General features: G+C 36.4%; 1 protein-coding gene across 3 annotated transcripts in view; it reads right to left on the reverse strand.

Annotated features, from left to right (window-relative positions):
* LRBA (LPS responsive beige-like anchor protein) overlaps positions 1-22,312 on the reverse strand; it is a 791,645-nt gene that overhangs the window by 561,326 nt on the left and 208,007 nt on the right. For all 3 annotated transcript variants that reach the window (XM_053582486.1, XM_053582498.1, XM_053582475.1), the window contains exons 31-32: positions 15,411-15,544; positions 1,943-2,021 (exon numbers count right to left, since the gene is read on the reverse strand). In XM_053582486.1, the coding sequence (XP_053438461.1) occupies positions 1,943-2,021; positions 15,411-15,544 (213 nt within the window). The remainder of the gene's footprint in view (positions 1-1,942; positions 2,022-15,410; positions 15,545-22,312) is intronic.

Consider the following 22,312-nt stretch of genomic DNA (forward strand, 5'->3'; position numbering starts at 1 on the left):
ACTCCCACACACAACATTGCTTCTGCTTTGAATATTCATTTTTTATCCTGATCTATCTTGCCACCATCAGCCCCAACAAACACTCTAAGCATCAGTTCTTACTGGAAGTTTTAAGTGCCAAATTAAAACACTTTCATCTTAGCCCCATCATAAGAATCTAAATACACTCTACTGGCACAGCATAGTGGCTCATGCCTATAATCCCAGCACTTTAGGAGGCCAAGGTGGAGGATCACTTAGGGCCAGGAGTTCAAGAGCAGCCTAGGCAACATGGTGAGACCCCATCACTATAATAAATTTTTTTTTTTTTTTTAGCCAGGCATAGTGGCTCACCCCACAGTCCCACCTACTTGGGAGACAGAGGCAGGAGGATCACTTGAGCCCAAGAATTTCAGGTTACAGTGAGCTTTGATTGTGCCATTACCCTCCAACCTCTGTGACAGACCAAGGCCTCTTAAAATATATATATATATATATATTTTTTTTTTTTTCCAAATCTTCACTGTCTATTTACCACTAAACCAGTTCAAGAATCGTGCCTTCACTTTTACGTTCTCAGCTTCAGCGTATCATACAGACTCAAAAAAATGATCATAAACTGCAAGAAACAGTTCTTTTTTACTAAAGACAATAATTTCTTTCTAATTTTTCTTAACAATTTTTCATTTGAAGATAATATACTATATAGGAACTTTTATAGTTGTCTCAATTTAAATGTTAGATATGTCTATGTGACTATATGTACCTGTATTCATAAAAATACATATACATACATTTAAGTAATTTAAAAAGAAACGAGTCCTTGCATTTCAGGAAGTTCAAAGGGATCTATAACTTTAGTTTCTAACTTATAAATCAAACAAGTATAGAAAGAGCCATTGCTTATCTACTATTCACACCAGGAGTACTTCCAATTCACAAAGCAGTGTAGGTAAATAAGAAGAAAGCAGTTGCTACTGAAATGATCAGCACAAACTTTTTTCAGATTCTGCCATCGGTAACCATCTCCTTTATAGATACTATCCTAAATACCATTTCCCTCTGTATATCTCACAGAACTTTCTATGCCCAGAAGATATTACAACTACCAGCTTATACTCTAACCTCCCAGTGCCAACATTTGTGGAGTGCTATGGATTTTCAAATTGTACTCAGAAAAATCAAAACTCTCTGACCAGTGGTAGAAAACACATTCACAGCATTCCAAATTAAACTTTGAAATACATATGCCCAATTAAACATAGTAAGTGACAGCAAAAATCTATCTTTAATTCAGTACCATGTAGCTTCAGTGGACTTGTTGTCACTTACTATTTCAATATTTTAATAATAGAGGAACAACAAAGGCAGGACATGATGATTCATGCTTCTAATACCAGTGCTCTGAGAGGCCGAGGCAGGAGGATCACTTTGAGCTCAGGGATTCAAGACCACCCTGAACAAGAGTGAGACTCGTCACTACTAAGAATTAGAAAAATTACTCAGGCCTGCAGTCCCAGCTACAGGAGGACTGCTTGAGCCCAGGAGTTTAAGGATACTGAGAGCTAGGCTAACACCATGGCACTATAACCCAGGCAAGAGAGTAAGAGGAAGAAAAAAAAAAAAAAAAGAGGAACAACAAATCCTAAACTTCCGATCTGAAATCATTTGAAACATAATCCATACATTCATATATATGTTACATGTACACATAGCAATTTTTGTATCACAAATAGTCACTTATTAACCTTTTACAACTCATAAACCTTCAAAATAAAATGAACTTAGGAAATATTCCCAAGCTTCTAAATGTTATATATTAGGAAGGCAAGAAGGAAGAAATGAGGGAGGGAGAGAAGAAGGAAGGAGAGGTGGAAGGAAGGGAGGAAAGCAATGTAGGTAGATAGCTTAAAGAGTCATCAAAAGGCATAAAACACAGTAGCCACGTGAATAACTTAAATACCTCATATTTGAAACTGGGTCTTGTGAAACTGAACCAACTGTTGGAACTGAGGGCAATTTTGCACTAGATGTTCTACTCCCTATAAAAGAAAAATAACCACTTAAGGATTTAAACAAAAAGAATGTCTTTATAACAGTCAACAATAACATTGTAATTTATCTTTTTAAACACCCATTGCTATTTGGATAACAATTAAAATCTAATAATTAACAAGGTTTTCTTGGATCCTTTCATATAAAAATCTCAGTTACAAGCTTAATTATCATGCCAAGCAATCGTTTTACCCAGGGGCTGAAGAGGTAAGACAAAAGTAAATTTTGACTCACTAAACAAGGTTCACAAACCTTTCTATTCAGCACTAAGTGCCAAAAGAAATTTACAATTAAAAGCAATTTTTAAAAACAAACAAAATAGGAACAGTTGATTGCAATTAGTTTTACCTCCGTTACCATAAAAACTGGTAGTTTTCAGTCATGAAATGACTTCTGCTATACATTGACTGCTCATGAGTCCTAGTCTGGCAAATATAACCCAATGAACATCTGAGAAACCTTTCTTAAATGATTCAAAAAGAACTTACATTCTCTCATTTATGTCCTTACTGTAATTACAATATATAACCTGAAATTGCATTTGTGACACTGCATTTCAATTCTTTTCTAAAATTTCCCTGTAACTACTATATTGAACTTTTTGAAAGCAGAACCTTCATTTTTTTTCAATGAAAAATGAAAGCCCAGAGAACCTGACATCTTAGAAGGTCTTCAATTAATGTTAACTACAGAAATGATTCCTTTAATTATTACCAACTCCTACCTTTTAGGAGAACAATATTTATACTTTGCTGTTTATTTTCTACTATTTTTATGTCACTGTCTGTGTTTGAACTACCATGTATAGTTAATTTCCACCATGTGATTCTATTTCACTCTTTATAATCAATGCACCCAGGTACCCTTAATGAGTATTGTCTTAGACCTCCATGTTGTTAAATGACCAATTCATCCTCTTATAGTAAAAATATCCAAACTGTTTTCTCCTATATAACTGTCATCTTCTTTATGTTTTCAAAAATTAACTATGCTTACAAATTTCACCCAACAAAAAACAACAGCAAAAAAAAAAAACAGTCACCAGGAAATTAACCCTGATAGAGCCAAAGAATATACATAGAAATAAAAATAATATACACTATGAGAAAAAAATGTGTAGGAATAGAAACAACATACATTATGACAAGTCTTGAAAGAAGTAATCTAGAAGGCTAATTTGGAACATAATTTACTGTATTCTGAAGAGTTCTAAAAAGAAAGCAAGAAGAGAAAAACTTTGTTTCAGAATCGAGATATAGATGAAGACATCATCATTCCATTTACACTAGGAGTAAGACCTAAAGAATCAGACCATTTGCTTTCTAAGGCCAACATTAGGAAGAAGAAGGAAGAATGGATACATACAGTATCAAATTGCCTTCTATGACAAAGGAACCATAGGAGTCACTGGGATCTAACTGGGATGCTATCTTCTGGACATGGAGTATATAGGTGCAGGAGACCTATACATTGCATTTGCAGATGCAGTTTATAAAGTCAAGTTTCAGTTTCTGAAAGGAGTATTGTATTCTAAAAAGAGTGCCATGATAAGCTTAAGGAAAATAAAGACTAAAATCACATCAAAATTCTAGTCAGCGATAGACCCAGTAAGAAGCAAACAAAGTAAGGCAAACAAACAAAGAATATGGAAAGCTGATAAGGAGGAAGGAGGGGCTCAAAGGATCCTGGAATCCACGTAGCATCAGAAGTCTGATGTTTTGGTTCATTCTCCAAACTTCCAAGCAGGGGTACACTGGAAGCACCCATAGAGAATAAATGCTCATCTATGAGGTTTAAAAAAAGATGAAGAGAATAGACTCACCTACAAGGAAAATTGTAGCCTTTGAGATGCCAGATCCTTGAGTGTGCACAGGAGGAAAAATAGCTGTATAATATAATCTAAACATAATGTCTCTAATGATTTGTTTGTGGTAAAGATGAATATCTAAGAATTAAGGGTCTTACTGTGGCTTGGTTCCAAAGCCATAAGCCACAGGAAACTACTTACATCACCTGCCCCCAACCTGACTCAAACTGGACTCAAATTGTAGCAGTAAATATGATCAGATTTAAAAGCCCAGAACTTTAAGAATCTGTAATGATAACTTACAACAGTCATAACTATTATCAGTTATTTTCCCATTGTGTCCAAAAAATAAAATAGTTATCCTTTAAGTGAATAAAGGCCCTCTTTCCAAATTCTTTGTTTGTTTGTTTGTTTTTTAATTTCAGGTTAATATGATGGTACAGATCATAATCACTTTCCCAATTCTTCTTGAACTATTCAGTAAGAAAGCAATTAGGAACAGACCAAAGAAAGCATCTGCTTCAGACTGGAGCTGCGTTAGCCCAGAGCAAGTTATTAAAGCCCAAACAAGGTGACATGGGAATTTAAATAAAAGAGTTTCTAAGAAGAACTGTAAAGTAGCAGCCTAATATTAAGGATACCTCTGTAAATTCATGGATCCAATAGAGACAGAGAAATAGCATATGTGAATAAGAGTATGTATTTTTTAAACTCTTATATTATTGTATAAACATTTTTATATATGCAAACACACACATAGTCCCTAGCTTCATTCAACAAGAGGACATGGAAGCAGCAACACATACATCTTGGTTTCTAAATACCATTTTCCACTAAAAGAAAGAAATGCTTGATTCTAAATCTGTGGAAGAAAGGTATAAAACAAGGCCAGGCACAATCACACCTGCAATCTTAATACTTTGGAAGGCCAAGACTAGAGGATTGCTTGAGGTCAGGAGTTTGAGACCAGTCTATACAGACTATATAAAAAAAATAGAACCATTAGCCAGGCATGTTTTGGGAGGCTGAGGCAGAAAGACTGAAGTCCAGGAGTTTGAGGCCGCCATGAGCTATGACGCCACCACTGCACTCTAACTGAAGCAACAGAGAGACACCCTATCTCAAAGTTTAAAAAAAAAGAAAAGAAAAATAGGCTCAGTGCCTGTAGCTCAAGCGGTTAAGGAACCAGCCATATACACCAGAGCTGGCGAGTTGGAATCCAGCCCAGGCCTGCCAAACAGTAATGACAACTAAAACTAAAAAATGGCTGGGTGTTGTGGCAGGTGCCTGTAGTCCCAGATACTTGGGAGACTGAGGCAAGAGAATCGCTTAAGCCCAGGAGTTGGAGGATGCTGTAAGCTGTGATGCCACAGCACTGTACCCAGGGTGACAGCTTGAGGGGAGGGGAGGGGAGGGGAGGGGAGGGGAGGGGAGGGGAGGGGAGGGGAGGGGAGGGGAAGGGAAGGGAAGGGAAGGGAAGGGAAGGGAAGGGAAGGGAAGGGAAGGGAAGGGAAGGGAAGGGAAGGGAAGGGAGAAAGAAAGAAAAGAAAAATATAAAATGAGCTTGAAAAATCTTTGTACTTTCCAGAAAGCCAGGAAATGCCCAAGAAATGATAGAATATGACCAGAGGACAGAGAAGACAGCTAAAAGGGGCTCACACTGACCAAACTGCAAACAATTTCAGCATTCAACAACGATAGTAACTAATTATAACCCATTGAATAAAATAAGGTCGTAATGATATGAATTAATCAGCAATCTGAGGAGAAAGATATTTAAATGATTTCAAAGTACTGCCGCACAAACACTTATGAATTTAAAAAGTAAAAAGAGTAACTTTAGAAACCTGGTAGTTACCACTTTAATCAAGTGATCTATGCTTGATCTTTATGATCTTTAGCATTGGGACAGTATTAAAATTGGTCACATAACTGAATTCTTTTCTTCTCAGTCTGTTCTGTAATATTCCTATCAAGGAAACATATTCTGTTTCTACTCATGAGGAAATGCCAGACAACCCAAATTCAGGGACATTCATTTGAGTTATTTCCAATTTTGGACCACTGACAAAGATTCTTTGGTAACCAAACTTCAGTCATAGACTCCTGAACATTCTCTCAGGCCAATCTTATACTCCCTTATAAAATTCAGTTTTAGCACGAACCCTTGTTAAGTCAGTTTAGCAAGAAAACCCCATCCTTCATAAATGATCACTCTCAGTATCTAATTGGGCTCCTCATTCTCCACTTATCCCCCCAGGTCAGAGGCCCACAACCTTTTTGTCACTAGGAACCAGTTTCATGGAAGACAATTTTTCTACAGACTGTGAGGTGGGGAACAGGGGAATGGTTACCAGATAATTTAAGTACATGACTTCTCCACCTCAGGTCATCAGGCATTTGATTCTCAAAAGAGCATGCCACCTAGATCCCTCGCATGTGCAGCTTCCAGTTGGGTTGACACTCCCATGAGAATCCAATGCCACTGCTGATTTAACAGGAGGCAGAGCTCGGGGCTGATGTGAGCCTTTGGGGAAGCTGTAAATACAGATGGAAGCTTCACTGCCTCACAGGCCCCTCATCTCACAGCTGGGTTCCTAACAGGCCTCAGGCAAGTACTGGCCCAGGGCCTGAGGATTGGGGACCATAGTCCCAGGTGATATCTGATCAACCCAGTCTGTCCTCAGCAACAATCCTGTTGGATTAACCAGAATTCCTCCTTACCCCAAAGATTTCCTCTTACTAATTTCCATCTACAAACCCCGACTTCCTCCTGGGCTATAAGTTTCCACTTGCTCATGCTATATTTGAAATTGGGCCCAGTTTTATGCAGAGGTCTCTTTCGTCCTATTGCGATATTCCTGAATAAAATCTGTTTTTACCTCTTTAAGTACTATCAGAAAGTACTTAAGTACTATAAGAAATGGTGTTTTGTTATATGCTTACATAAATATATGTGGTTCTATTCTTACATAAATCTTTGTGCACTCCTTTATTTTCTTGAAGTAACTTCCTAGAAGTCAATACATACACATAAAATGCTGGTATATATTGCCAATTTGTCCTCAAAAAAGAGTAGACATTTTACAATTCTTTGATTACTAGTGAAAATGATTATTTTCCCAATAAACTTCTCAATTCACAAAACAGAAAATATAAATGACTTAACTTGACTTCTTGAGCATTTGCACTGGAATTTTCTTATGATTTAAAATTATTTATCAGGCCGGGCACAGTGGCTCACACCTATAATCCTAGAACTCTAGGAGGCCAAGGCAGGTGGTTTGCCTCCACTCAGGAGCTCAAGATGAGCTAAAAAGAGCAAAAGCAAGATCCTGTCTCTAAAAATAGCCAGGCGTTGGGGCAGCTATAGTCCCAGCTACTTGGGAGGCTGAGGCAAGAGAATCACTTCAGCCCAAGAGATTGAGGTTGCCATAAGCTGTGATGCCACAGCACTCTACTGAAAGCAACAAAAGTGAGACTGTCTCAAAAAAAAAATTATTTGTTATCTATAATTAGTAATATTTACTTTTAATATACATTAGAGACACTTTTCAAGCTTGTACTGATTTTTTTGTTATGCAGAATTCTAGTATCTTCCCTTTCAACCACCTATACCAGCATGATTCAGAAAACAGGAATACAATGAAACTTTTTTTTTTTTTTTTGGTAGAGACAGAGTTTCACTTTATGGCACTCGGTAGAGTGCCATGGCATCACACAGCTCACAGCAACCTCCAACTCCTGGGCTTACACAATTCTCTTGCCTCAGCCTCCCAAGTAGCTGGGACTACAGGCGCCCGCCACAACACCCAGCTATTTTTTGTTGTTGTTGCAGTTCAGCCAGGGCCAGGTTTGAACCCGCCACCCTTGGTATATGGGGCTGGCGCATAACCGACTGAGCCACAGGTGCCGCCCCTACAATCAAACTTTTAATAGGAGTCTTTTAATATGTAAAATAATGTAAAGTATTTAAGATATAGTAGATTCTCAAATATTACTTTTCTAAATTCCTGTAAAGCACTATAGGAAAAAAGCCCAGAGCTCTTCCGAGTGATTGATTCACTCTGAATTTGTGATTCATGCTAACAAATTTCAGTGAAGGTATCTATTTATGTGCATGTATTACTTATCTGTTAAATTCCCTGAGACATATAAAAAGTTCTTCTACTCCTCTCAGCCCAAAACACATTTTTTGTTTTTGTTTGTTTGTTTTTAAGACAGAGTCTCACTTTGTCGCCTTCAGTAGAGTATCATGGTGACACAGCTCATAGCAACCTCAAACTCTTGGGCTTAAGCGATTCTCTTCCCTCAGCCTCCTTTGTAGCTGGGAATACAGGCGCCCTCCACAATACCCGGGTATTTTTAGAGATGGGTCTAGTTCTTGCTCAGGCTGGTCTCCAACCTAAGAGCCCAATCTACCCGCCTTGGCCCCCCAGAGTGCTAGAATTACAGGCACGAGCCAGGGCTCCCGGTCATAAGATGAAATGTAAATTAAAAATCTGAAACAGAGAATGAACATTTTTGGCTCAAAATAAAGTAATAAAAATTATTTCTTCATACTGCCCTAGAAATACAGCCACCTTTTAAACCTAAAAGAGAATATATCAGAAAAAGATTTCTTAAAAAGTAGTCTTTTTTTTTTTCCTTTGAGACAGGGTTTTACTGTGCAGTCCAGGATGGAATGCAATGGCCTCATAGCTCAAAGCAACCTAGAACTCCTTGCCTCAAGCAACCTCCTGCCTCTGCCTTCCAAAATGCTAGGATTACAAAGTGTGAGCTACTGTAGCCCAACCCAAGGTAGTCTTTTTAAACCATAAGATGACACATTACCCACATGGATAAACAAGAAAATTACACAAAAGAATAAACTAAATATATTGGTAATTTCACACAAGGTTGTCCTTCATTCCTGCAAGAGAAAAAATGCCATTTCCAAATACAATGCACAATATTTTCAACTTACATTAAAAAAAAATCATTAAAAATGTTTCAAATTAATTTAACATTAAAGATTTGCACACAAGGTCATCATACTTAAGTGGAGAAGCTACCAACAAGTAGAATGATACTAGCTTATCTTTTCCTTATCCTAGCACTTATAACTGGCTCCTTCAAACTGAATTTTCCAGACATTCAAAAGAACAAAAAACATGTAACTATATCACCGTTTAGCATTCTATCCAGGGAGCAGCCAATTGTTTATCCAAAGTCCCTTAGGAACTAAATAACTAATGTCCCTTGAAATGAAGAATCATCAAAACAAATGCCAATTTTTTTTTGAGACAGAGTCTCAAGCTGTCACCCTGGGTAAAGTACCGTATCATCACAGCTCACAGCAACCTCCAACTCCTGGGCTCAAGCAAATCTCCTGCCTCTGCCTCCCAAGTAGCTGGGACTATAGACGCCATGCCACAACACCCGGCTATTTTTTGGTTGCAGCTGTCATTGTTATTTGGCAGGCTCGGACTGGATTCAAACCCGCCAGCTCAGGTGTATGTGGCTGGCGCACTAGCTGCTTTGGCACAGGCACCAAGCCAAATGCCAATTTTTAATCCTTAAACACTTACACTGTATTTGTAAGACTTCTGCCCTCCCTCCCTTCCACCTTCTCTCTGTCTCTCTCACACACACACATTAAATAAATGAAACTTTTTTGATTAAAGATAAACTGGCCAAAATCTTATATAAAACAAAGATTACTCAAATATTTCCCTGACATTACAAAAACTAGTAATGTGCATGGCTCTGATAAACAGAATATAGCCTAATATTTTAGCAAATAATAGAATTACTAATACTGCAAATTAGCAAACAGCCAGTGATACAGGGTTCACACACTCAGGGCTGGACAGGGACGCCCCGCCCCCATTCTCTAGACCCAGGTGAGCTCAGAAATCAGGCCCCCATCTCTAGGCACAAACAGGCTGCCCTTTCCAGGCCACACCCTCTGTGCTCTACCAAGGTCATGAACAAAGCAGCCTGAACCATTTTGATGTATCCACGTTGAATAGGGAGCACACATCCTAATCCCCTACCTGAGACAAAAACTGCAAAGACCTAATAACCTTGCATACTCATTAACTTTGAAAAGGTGTTTTTCCACCTACCAAGTCCTGGCCAAAAACATAATATATACCCCTAGACAAAGGACCCATGCGGGAAACTTCTGACTTAGGTCTTCCCCTTTTGCCAGAAACTCTGGTGCTTTTTACTCCTTCTGTACTCCTTTGTGTCTAATAAAATCCTATCTTACCACTGATCAATGATTGGTGGGTTCATTCTTAGAATCCTTGAGACAAGGACCTACTGAAGAAAGAAATGCCGGTAACACCAGTATAAAAATTACTGAAGAAGCGTGTATATTTGAAGAGGAATAATGGAATCATAAAATATGGAAAGAATAGTATATTCTAAGTAATTAAATATTTGCTGATGTATAACCATAAAAGTTCAATATTTTAATATATTTACTAAAGCCTTATTTTTCCTTTAACATGCATACACAGTGGATATGCTTTATCCTCTAATGAATATCTCCTACCACTTACTAAGGAAGATCTACCATTGCTGCTTTTAGATTATACTTCTTTACTGCATAAAATGCTGCAGAAGCCAGGATATATTGTTCAAACTAAAATTTTACATTTGTATACTAAAGAAGTTTTTTGTACTAATCATACTTTTAATAATGTACACTATTTGAAAAGGCAAATGTGCAAACCCTCAATGTTTATGATAAATTATAAAATTATTTTCCATGATATTTTGATAGAAAAACATTGACCTCACATAAAGCTTTAATTCTTTTCCTGAGATTAAAAACTATCCAACCTTAGTTTCTCTTTAATTATACCACATGTAAAAAAAAAAAAAAAAATTGAGACAGAGCCTCAAGCTGTCACCCTGGGTAGAGTGCTGTGGCATCACAGCTCACAGCAACCTCCAACTCCTGGGCTCAAGCAATTCTCCTGCCTCTGCCTCCCAAGTAGCTGGGACTACAGGCACTCACCACAATGCCTGTCTAGTTTTTGGTTGCAGCCATCATTGTTGTTTGGCAGGCCCAGGCTGGATTCGAACCCACCAGCTCAGGTGTAAGGGCTGGCGCCTTAGCTGCTTAAGCCACAGGCGCTGAGCCCACATATAAAATTTTAAAGTCTCATTCTGATAGGAAAATTTCCAAATAGTTTAAACTTTTTGGCTATGAAACTCGTATTTTATGCTTTACAGTCACAAGATTTCTCCCAAGGAAACTCCCATTTGTACTAATATACTGTACTATAAGTAAATTTTTTATTAACCAATAATCTATTATTGAATTTTCACAGTTCATTTTTGTTACTAATTATACAATTCAGAACTGTAGTCATTACAAGACACAAAGGGATAAGTTCACAAGGACGGTTTTTAACTGTACTTTTATATAAAGAAAATAGTCCAACACCAAACAAATACTAATACCTAATTTACCCAGATCTGCAAGAATAAACTGCCCTGCTCAGCATACAACTTCAAAAACAATCAATTCATCCCCAAATTTCTTCCTAAATCCTGCTTTAAAAAGATGAAATAAAATAAGCTTCAACATTGACTTACTATATATTCATTTATTTATACAGATAGATGCTATTCAACTTACAGTGGGTTTATATAAATCTAATATTTGAAAATTTCAGATGATCCCTGCCTTAGGATGATTAAACTTAACATTTTTTAACTTTACAATGGAGTCAAATTTATAATGCAAAGCAGTATGTATTCAGTAGAAACTGTACTTCAAATTTTGAATTTTGACCTTTACCCAAACTCGCAATATGTAGTATTATACCTTCTTGTGATGCTAGTCAACCACACAATCATGACAGCCAACAAACTGGTACTCTACAGTTATTGAGCTATGCTAAATTGTAGGCTGAAGTGTTCTGATCGTGTTTAAGATAGTCTAGGATAAGTTATGATGTTCAGTAGAATAGGTTTTCAGCTTTTAATATTTTAATATTAAATTTCAGCTTTTAATATTTTCCACTTAACAATGAATTTATTATGATGTACCCCACTGTCAAGAAGTATGTGCATTATGAAGAAGTATGTGCATTATAAGTCATGTTTATGACACTTAAATTAGCCTACAGCTGGGCAAAATCATCTAAACACAAAGCTTATTTTATAACAAGGTATTGGATGGCTCTTGTGGTTTACTGAATACTGTACTAGAAGTGAAAAACAGAATGGCTTACAGAATGAAATATGGTTTCTACTGAATGTATATTGCTTTTATATCATTGTAAAATTGAAAAGTTGGGACTATCTGTATATTTACCTATTTTTTTAATGGCAGATAAATTAAACCTAGAGACCAACCAACAAGAAAATAAAAACTCTCAGTTAAAAATACTGACTGGGAGGCCAGGTATGGTGGCTCACGCCTGTAATCCCAGAACTTTGGGAGGCCGAGGTGGGTGGACCACCTGAGTTCACAAGTTTGAGACCAGCCTGAGCTAGAATGAGACCCCATATCTAAAAATAGCAGGGCATTGTGGCAAGCACCTGTAGTCCTTGCTACTTGGGAGGCTGAGGCAAGAGAACTGCTTGAGCTCTGATGCCAGAGCACTCTACCAGGAGCAACAAAGTGAGACTCTGTCAATACATATATATATGTACTGACCAGGGAGAGATAATTATTTAGAGGCAAAAGGGTTGAATTCCAAATGAAAATATAACAAGGTATAAGGGCAAGTATGGTAAGCAAAAATATGTAAAGGTAAGAAGGAAGAAAACTAAAAACAGTAGATTAGGTTAGATTTTCTTATCAAAGCAGTATTATTCACAGCATCAATTAACAGAATGGAACAGAATAAACTGAAAGTGACAAGAGCATAACAAAAGAGAAGAGGAAGGGAAGAATCAGATGTGGAAACCAAAACAAATAATAAAAAGAAAGATCCTCATACAAAGAAGACTTGGAATAATTGAAAGAGAAATAAACTATTTAAATAAAAATAAGAGGAGTTAGAAAGAAATAAAAGAAATGTGAAATACTGTTTCATGTTTAATATTACCCATGTGTCTCGCCTTTCTTTCTGCTTCTTAATCTCTTCACAAAATTCCATGATTTAGATTTAGAAGAATATACTTAAAATTAATCAAAGTGTCCTGGTTACCGTGCCTCATAAATTGAAGTTAAAGAATAAGATATTTCAAATAAGAGGAAAATAGTTGACTTTGAACTTCTGAAATTATTGACTTTGCTCTGAGAAGTTACTGAGAAATTCCCTATAACTAAGTTTAAAAGGTAGTAGATAAAGAAGTTTCACAGACATTCATAACTATTGCATTTTTTCCAAAAGAGGCTACTCTAGAAAAACCATAGTTGACTTTTTTAAAACAGGACTTTGGAAAGGAGTGGAGAGCAGGAAATCTGCACACACAGCTCCAAATGGATTACCAATTTCTTTTCCGAAGGAAAAAAACATCAGAATGCAATACAATAGACTAGGCTCACTAGCTCATTCCTGTAATCCCAGCACGATGGGAGACAAAAGCAGGAGTTTAGCCCAAGAGTTTGAGAATAGGCCTGGGAAACACAGAGAGATCCCATGTTTATAACAAACAAAAATAAAAATAAATTAGCGCAGTTGAAGGCAGACAGCTACTCCAGAGGCTGAGGTAAGAGGATCACTTGAGCACAGGAGTCCAAGAATGCAGTGAACTATGATACATGGTGCCACTGCACTCCAGTTTGGGTGACACAGTGAGACCCTGTCTCTAAAACAAAAATAAAAGCGTATAATGGAACTAAGAAAATTAAAAATCTGCTAAAGTGTAGGAGACTGAGCGCCAGGCTTAATAGAAGTGGTCACGGGTTCTTGAAGGAGGCATTGGGAGTAGGACAATCTCTGAGCCAGCATGGAGATGTTTTGCAGCCCAGAGACAAACCCTCAAGCAACTGCATGCATTAATGAGTTAAGATCTGTGCTCATTTAGCAAGCAGGTGTTACACCTTGAATGTCTGTGGTGCAACAGGGTGGGAGTCAAGCCAGTGGGGAAAGAGCACGTGGGGGGGGGAAGGGGGCGGGCACACTTGTTGTATAATGTTTGAATAAAAGGCCATAGCAGAGGTTACTCGGGGCTTTTCCCTGCACCTATGGGAAGCCCACCTCTTGCAAGCATGTACTTCTAATCCATGTCCCGGCTGTTTTATTAGCACGGTGACAGGGTGTCACAGCAGGCACTGACACTAAAGTTTTAAAATTTTTCCTATGTATTCCTCACTGAGACACAGATGGAAAAAAAAACATAACATTATGAAGCACATTACTGCCAGAAGTTAATAATAGAGGAAACTGGACAAGGGGAGATAGGGAGGTATATGAGAACTTTCTGCAGTTTTGACTCAATTTTTCTGAAAAAACTAATGTAAAACTAATCTAATAACTATTTTTTCCTTAGAATAAAAATAATACAAGACCACCAATGAAATTGTAGAAAAGACATTAAAAGTAAATTTAAAAAATCAAAAACTGCCAGTAGTCCAACTGCATGGAGATAAATCAAGTAAATTAATAGTAAGCTAGTATTACCTTACATAGTTATAATCATATGATATTTGAAGAATTGGAAAACAAAACAGCAAACAAACAAAAAAAATACAGGTAGATTGCCTGAGCACATAGGTTTGAGACCAGCCTGAGCAAGTGTGAACCCGCTCTCCAAAAAATAGATGAGTGTTGTTGTGGGTGCCTGTAGTTCTGGCTACTAAGGAGTCGGAGGCAAGAGAATCACTTGAGCCCAAGAGTTTGGGGTTACTGTGAGCTATGATGCCGGGGGGGTGGGGGTGGGGGGAGAGAGAAAGAGAGAGAGAGAACGAGAAAAAGAAAGAAAAGAAAAGAAAAGAAAAGAAAGAGGAAAAGAAAGGAAAAGAAAGAAAGGAAGGAAAGGAAGGGGAAAGGAAGGAAGGAAGGGAAAGAAGGAAAGGAAGGAAGGAAAGAAAGAAAAGGGAAAATCCTCAACTGTGGTAAATCATGCAATTAAAGGGATAAAAGTATTTTTTTTTTTTTTTTGAGACACAGTCTCATTATGTTGCCCCGGTAGAGTGCTGTAACATCACAGCTCACAGCAACCTCAAACTCTTGGGCTCAAGCAATTCTCTTGTCTCAGCCTCCCAAATAGCTGGGACTATAGACACCCGCCATAACACCTGTCTATTTTCTTTTGTTGCTGTAGTTGTCATTGTTACTTGGCAGGCCCAAGCCAGGTTTGAACCCCCCAGCCCCGGTGTATGGGGCCAGTGCCCTAACCCTGAGCTACAGGTGCCAAGGAGATAAAAGTATTTTTATAATCCATCCCCCTCATCTAGCACATACTACTAAGTGTCAGTGGTGGAAAAACTGCTGAAATCCCTGATTTAATCTGATTTTACTCAAATTTATCCAGAAAATAAATAATTGACAGTATAAAAGCACAGAGGTTTCTAATGTGTCCAACAAATTTTACCTTTATCAAAAATCCTGAACTTTGCTAACATTATATCTAAAAACATTTTTGTAGAAATCACTAATAATTATCTCACCTGGTGATTCTCCTCCCACATATGAAGCTTGAGTTGAATCTACTGAAGAAACCACACTCACAGCATTGGTAGGTATACTTGTGGTAAGTGTGGAAGGTAAGACTGCTGATTTTTTTGTTGCAATGACGACACTTCTGTAATAAAAACACACACACACACACACACAAACAATCACTTGAGTTAATCACATGAACTTCTGATTTTTGTTCTTGTTTTTTGGTTTTGGTTTTTTTTGAGACAGAGTCTCACGATGTCACCCTTGGTAAAGCACCATGGAGTCATGGCTCACAGCAACCTCAAACTCTTGGGCTCAAACAATTCTCTTGCTTCAGCCTCCCAAGTAGCTGGGGTACTACAGTGCCCGTCACATGCCCAACTATTTTTAGAGACGAGTCTTGTACTTGCTCAGACTGGTCTTGAACCCATGAGCTCAGGCAATCCACCCACTTCGGCCTCCCAAGTGCTGGGATTACAGGCATGACCCACCACGTTCAGCTCAAATTTCTGAATTTTGAAATAGAAACTAGGTAGCTAACTTACTCTGTTTGGGGTTTTGTTGTTATTGCTATTTTTTTATTTTTGTTCTCTGGAGATAAGATCTTGTTCTGTAACCCGGACTGGAGTGCAGTGGCAGAATCACTGCTCATTGCAGCCTTGAACTCCTGGACTGAACCAATCCTCTTACCTTAGACTCTCCTGTAGCTAGGATTATAGAAACACACCACTATGTCTGGCAATTTTTAATTTTTTTTTCTTGAAGAGATGGTAGTCTCACTATATTGTCCAGGCTAATCTCAAACTCCTAAACTTAAGGAATCCTCTCACCACAGCCATCCAAAGTACAGGGATTACAGGCATGAGCCACCATACCCAGTCCCTTATTTTCATTCATATCTCTATTTGGATGTACAATTTAGGATTTTTTTCTCCACATGAAATCTATATAATACGATTATATTTATCTGCATTTCAATTTTTTAGAATGAGGACAATGTCCTATTCAAATAAAATAATCCATTTTAACATTGAAACATATTTACTGCAGTATTTTTTTTTAATTTAGGATCATCTTTAATTATCTAACAAATAAAATATAGCCAAAGTATGTAGAAAAATGTTAGCACTCAAGTTGAAAAAGTAACTTTTTCATAACTTCAGAGTTAAAGCAGAAAGCTCAATATGTTTCTGGAAGGATTTTAAAGCCTAACTAATTGGAAATCATAAAATCTTAGAAATCTTATAAGGCAAAAAAATGCAGATATAAACAATTTGCCAACATGTATACTACCCAAGTTTTTCTTTTTTTTAAACCCTCAAGACTATGTCCTTCAATACTACTGTACAGAAAAACAAAACACAGGAGGAATAAACACCAAATGTAAAAGTGTCAAATAATCAAAGTTGTTCATCTTGTGTGTTATTCAAACATAGGTATTTATGATATGCCAGTTTCAATTAAAGTGTAATACTTTATACCAAAATAGTAACTAAAAGACCTTATTAAGCATAACTTAAAAGACATTTTTAATTTAAGTTATCGCCATAAACATTCAAACCCCAGTTAATGAGGTAAAGAGGACAGCTGATATATAATGCACTCCTCCCACAGCAGTGCTTACTTTTAATTACCTGGTGTTAACCATAAGCCTAAAGTCTTCAACATTCAATTTATTTAATCACATCTTTTGTTGACAATACTGTTAACAACAAGCTGCAAGTATTCCCTTAATAGCTTTCTTTAAAGTATTCAATTTCTAAACAAAGTTACTTAGTCCCAATAAATGCATTCGAAAGTAAAAATTATATAATTAAAATACTTTAAAAATACATTCTTCTTGTCATTTCAAAATGAGATAGCACAAAGCAAAATAGGTTCCGTTTTACTTCAGTGCATATCATGTGAGGGCAAACACTGTTGCCAATTAAATCAAGTTCTCTTCTGCTAGGCATGGCTTATTCAATGTATTTGGTGGTACTGGTGTCACATCATTATAAGGGTGACTGCCAATGTTAACTATACACTAAAAAATAGAAGCAACAGCCACCTGAGCCCCCAATCCAAAATTGTGCTTAAATCATGGCAGCTTATATCAAATGAAGATTATTGATTACAGGAGAATAAATATGACCTGTGTGTGTGTGTGTGTGTATACACGTGTGCTGGTGGTACATTCAAAATGTAATTTGTGTATTCTCTACCATAGGAAGACAGCCTATTTGTTTGATGGGAAGAGGAAAGCTATAGAGAATGTATTTTCACATTTATACACAAAAGAAAGAACCAGCAAAATCTAGTTTACTCGCTGATAGGAAGAATAGAAAATAATATTTTGAAAAGTGAAACTGTTTTTTCTATAGTCAAAATTTAAGACCTATACCTACCTACTCTATGACCCAACAATCCACTCCTAGGAATTTCCCAAAGAAAACCAATGTCCACAAAAAATTTGTACAATAATGTTCATAGAGACTTTATTTATGATAGCTGGAAACAGCAAATGTTCTTTATGCAGGAAAATGTTTTTTTAAATAGTAGTATGCCTATGCAATAAAATATTATTCAAGCAATAAAACAAAACAAGCTACCGATAAAATAACACAGAGGAATCACAAAAGAATGGTGAATGAAGGAAGCCTTATACATGCTTGGTCTTACTTTTTACATGAAGTCCTACAACAAGCAGAACTAATCATGGCAGAAAAAAAATCAGAATAATAGCTGAATGGGGACAGACTGGCTGGGAAGGGGAAACTTTCTAGACTGATGATATTTTGATAAGTGTTATACAAGTGTCTAAATTTGTCAAACCTAATCAAATGGTATGCTTAAGACTTGTCCCTTTCATGCTATATAACTTTTACCTTAAAAAACTATATTTCTCTCTAGTTAGAGAGCTGCATGCTGAAATGTTTAACAGTGAACTGACGCCTGTAACTTACTTTGAAATTCATCAAAGAAATAAGATTGATGGATACATGGAGAGGTACATGATAAAACCAACAGAGCTAAAGGCTTGTGCTGAATCTCAGCAATGGATCTATGGGTGTTCACAGCACAATTCTTTCAAATTCCCTATGTAATTAAATATTTCCATAATAAAACATTGGAAAATGGTAACAAAAAATGTACTACACATGATCTATACATACATAATTCCTATTCATCAAAGATAACATGGTTAATTAAACACAGCAGAAGAATTTTATTTCCTTTCTAATCCTTTAGCCTCTTACTATATTAATAATGCTTTCAGTCAATAATATCTATTCTTCTATTCAGTTCACTAAATATTTATTGTCCAAGATCTTTAACACATTCTCAGGAATAACAGATCTAAATATGACTTCCTACATAGATTTACATTTAACCCACCATTCCTCACACAATTATGCAACATGCCGTTATATTTACCAGCATTTTGCTATCATTTAACAACTCTAACCCTTTGTATACATATACTCTTCCTCAGCCAAGATGCCTTCATTTTAGTCCAGTTTGCCAGCAAACCTCCCTCTCACCTTTCAAAACCTTGCTCAAAGAAAAGCCTCCCCAAGCTCCCCAAGTCAAAGTCAATGATACGGTATTCTTTTGTGTGTTCAGAAAATCCTGTTATGTAATATAAAATTATAAATTGTAATAGCAGCTATGATTTATTAAGTACTGACAGTACACCAGGGGTTATTATTCAAGTCTGAAAACAATCCTCAGGTACCTACCCTGTTTCCCCAAAAATAAGACAGTGTCTTATGTTAAGGTTTGCTCCCAAAGATGCGCTAGGTCTTATTTTCAGGGGATGTCTTATCTTTCCTGTAAGTAGGTTTTATTTTCGGAGGATGTCTTATTTTCGGGGAAACAGGGTATTACTTCCATTTAAAACCTTTAAAAAGTAAACCTCCCAGAAAGGTAAATGGATGAACTGCCCTGCAAACCTAGGTCTGTCTAAAACCAGAGCCTCTAATTGAACTGTTTACTCACATTGACCTATTTTTAAAATTTTATTGAAATATAATTTATATGCCCTATAATTCCTTTAGTGTATATTATTAAATGGTTTTTAGTATATTCACATGGTTATACAACTAACATCACAATCATACTAACATTTAAACAATTCTAGAATCACTATAAGCAACAGTAATAAAGATCTTCAACATATAAAATTATATATGCATACTACCATTAAATTACAAAAGTATATCTGCTCACAAATGAGAAAAGCTGCATTCCTTAATACAATTATATAACAGGCATAAAATAGAGAAATAAATTAATCAATGTCCAAATTCATTTATTTATTTATTAGTATTTTTTTTATTTTTTTGTAGAGACAGTCTCACTTTATGGCCCTTGGTAAAGTGCCGTGGCCTCACACAGCTCACAGCAACCTCCAACTCCTGGGCTTAAGCGATTCTCTTGCCTCAGCCTCCCGAGTAGCTGGGACTACAGGCGCCCGCCACAACGCCCAGCTATTTTTTGGTTGCAGTTCAGCCAGGGCCGGGTTTGAACCTGCCACCCTTGGCATATGGGCCGGCGCCTTACCGACTGAGCCACAGGTGCCGCCCCAAATTCATTTATTGATTCAAATCATTTCTAAGGAAGTAACAATACTACTTCAGATTTGGACTACATAAAAACAAAGAAAAGTCAAAATCACACTGATCTAATTAAAAGGAATTAGGCAGTAAGCAGATATGGGATATTTTTCTTCTCTTTACCAACTGTTTTCATTATTATCATAAAGTTTCAATGTAAAAAACTAAAATCTTCAACAGAGAAAATCTTTAACCTATCATGTTTATCTTGACATAACGTAAATATTAATCTAATTTAGTGGTGCATGTCCTAGAGTTCACAAAAATAATTCAGGAATTTTAACTTACCAGGACTTAAGAGTGATGATAAGAAAACTAAGCATTTCACATTATCTTTTTTTATACAATGCTTTAGAAACCACAAAGAAAATACAACATCCATTTGACAAAACATTGAGAGCTCATATGATAGGCAATGTGCTAGGGATATTTCTGGCAACTTTCTCAGGCTATAGCTTAAGTTTCTATTTAACAAAATCAAATTGAAATCCTGTTCAATACTTAAGAAACAAATTATCTGAATTTTTTATATCTGCTATTAATTTTAACAGAGAATACTTCAAACTTTTCAACATGAAGAATTCAGAAAATAACCAGTTATGAAAGTTTTTCAAGTGGTCAACTAAAAACTATTAAATATATAAAATTATACTTATTATAGTTCATTTTCTATAGACTTCTAACTTTAAGGAATACTTAATATTTGTGAGGCACTATGCTACATGCTACTATACATGAATTGGCCTTATTTATATTTACAACACCCCATGAGGGTAATAGTACATAGTATAAATTATTATTCCTATCCCACACATAGCAAGTGGAAATACTATTTTAGTTCTTAACCTGAACAAGGGGGACTCTTTTCATGGTTTCTTTTCATTTATTAACAATAAGCAAATAGCAACGATGTCTTCAAGATCAGTAAGGTTCAGACATTCCATTTCAGAATTTTATCGGTTTCAAATATCACAAACATTCACATAAATGCTATTTTATTTAACCTGCAAATAATTCACTAAAGGAGAAAGAGCATTTTACCTTACCAGTTTAGTCCCTAAGGAGCTAGTTGAAAAGCCAGACCAGCCCTTGAACTTTATCAAGATAAATCCCTGGTATCCACTAATCACCATGGAGGATCTTCAAATTAGATAAGAGAAAGAATTTTGGCATGGGAATGAGCACAAACACCTTTCTGTGCACAAAAGCCCACAACCTGGCAGTCTTTCAGCAAGGTTTCACTCATGTAGCTGTTACTCTAAACTTTCCAGCTATTGCTTGGAAGTTGATAATTCTTAAGATATGAGGAGAGTTGTGATTTCTGACACAGCCATTCCTGAGATAAATACATGATCAGAGGGATGCTTTGAAATTCCCAAAGATATTCCACTAGTCCACGGCTGCATGCAAGTTTTTCAAAAGGTGTCTCTAGCTAAGAAAAAGAGTTTGTAAAAAACAGAGCAGTTTGCTTGCCATCAGACAATATATTAAACACATACCAGACATGTTAAGTTCCACAGATCACCCTGGAAAATGCTATCATCAAAATTACCCCTTGTTTTCTATTTCAGTAAATCCCTAAGCATGGTTTCCTAAATTATCTACTCACACAATCAGTAAGGCATAGATTTAATTTCCATACTATTTAAAAAGAAATAAATGTTATAATATATAAAATTTTGATCATTAATAAGGAAATCAATTTCTCTAACTATAAGATATATTAAAAATCTAGCCTCATTTAAATATTTCTAAGTACTCAATACAACATTAATACAAATTTAAATTGTAAAAAACATATACAAAAAAATCCCTTATCATTTACACCTCTTCCCACCCTGAAAACACAGCCATTGTTATTAACAGTCTGATACATGCTTTTTAGAAGCACATGAATATGTATATCTTTTTTTAAAAAAATCATAATTTCCAAACTATCCTACATACTGCTTTTTTCATTTAAAAATTTATCTTCAGGGCGGTGCCTATGGCTCAAAGGAGTGGGGCACTGGCCCCATATGCCGGAGGTGGCAGGTTCAAATCCAGCCCCGGCCAAACCTTCAAAAAAAAAAGTATCTTCAACATCATTTTACATGAATACACAGTGTTCTGTCCTCTCTTTAATGGCTGCATAGTATTTAGTGTATGTACAAAAAAAAACAATCATTCATAAATTGGCAACTATATATCCAAACAACTATTTCAAAACAATTTCGCTATGAAATGCAGCATAGCAGATCAAAGGACAAGTTCTAGAGTCAGACAACCTAGGTTCAAGTTTTAGCTCCACCATTTACTAGCATAAGACC

This window comes from Nycticebus coucang, chromosome 1 (genome assembly GCF_027406575.1).
Source record: "Nycticebus coucang isolate mNycCou1 chromosome 1, mNycCou1.pri, whole genome shotgun sequence".
NCBI lineage: Eukaryota > Metazoa > Chordata > Mammalia > Primates > Lorisidae > Nycticebus > Nycticebus coucang.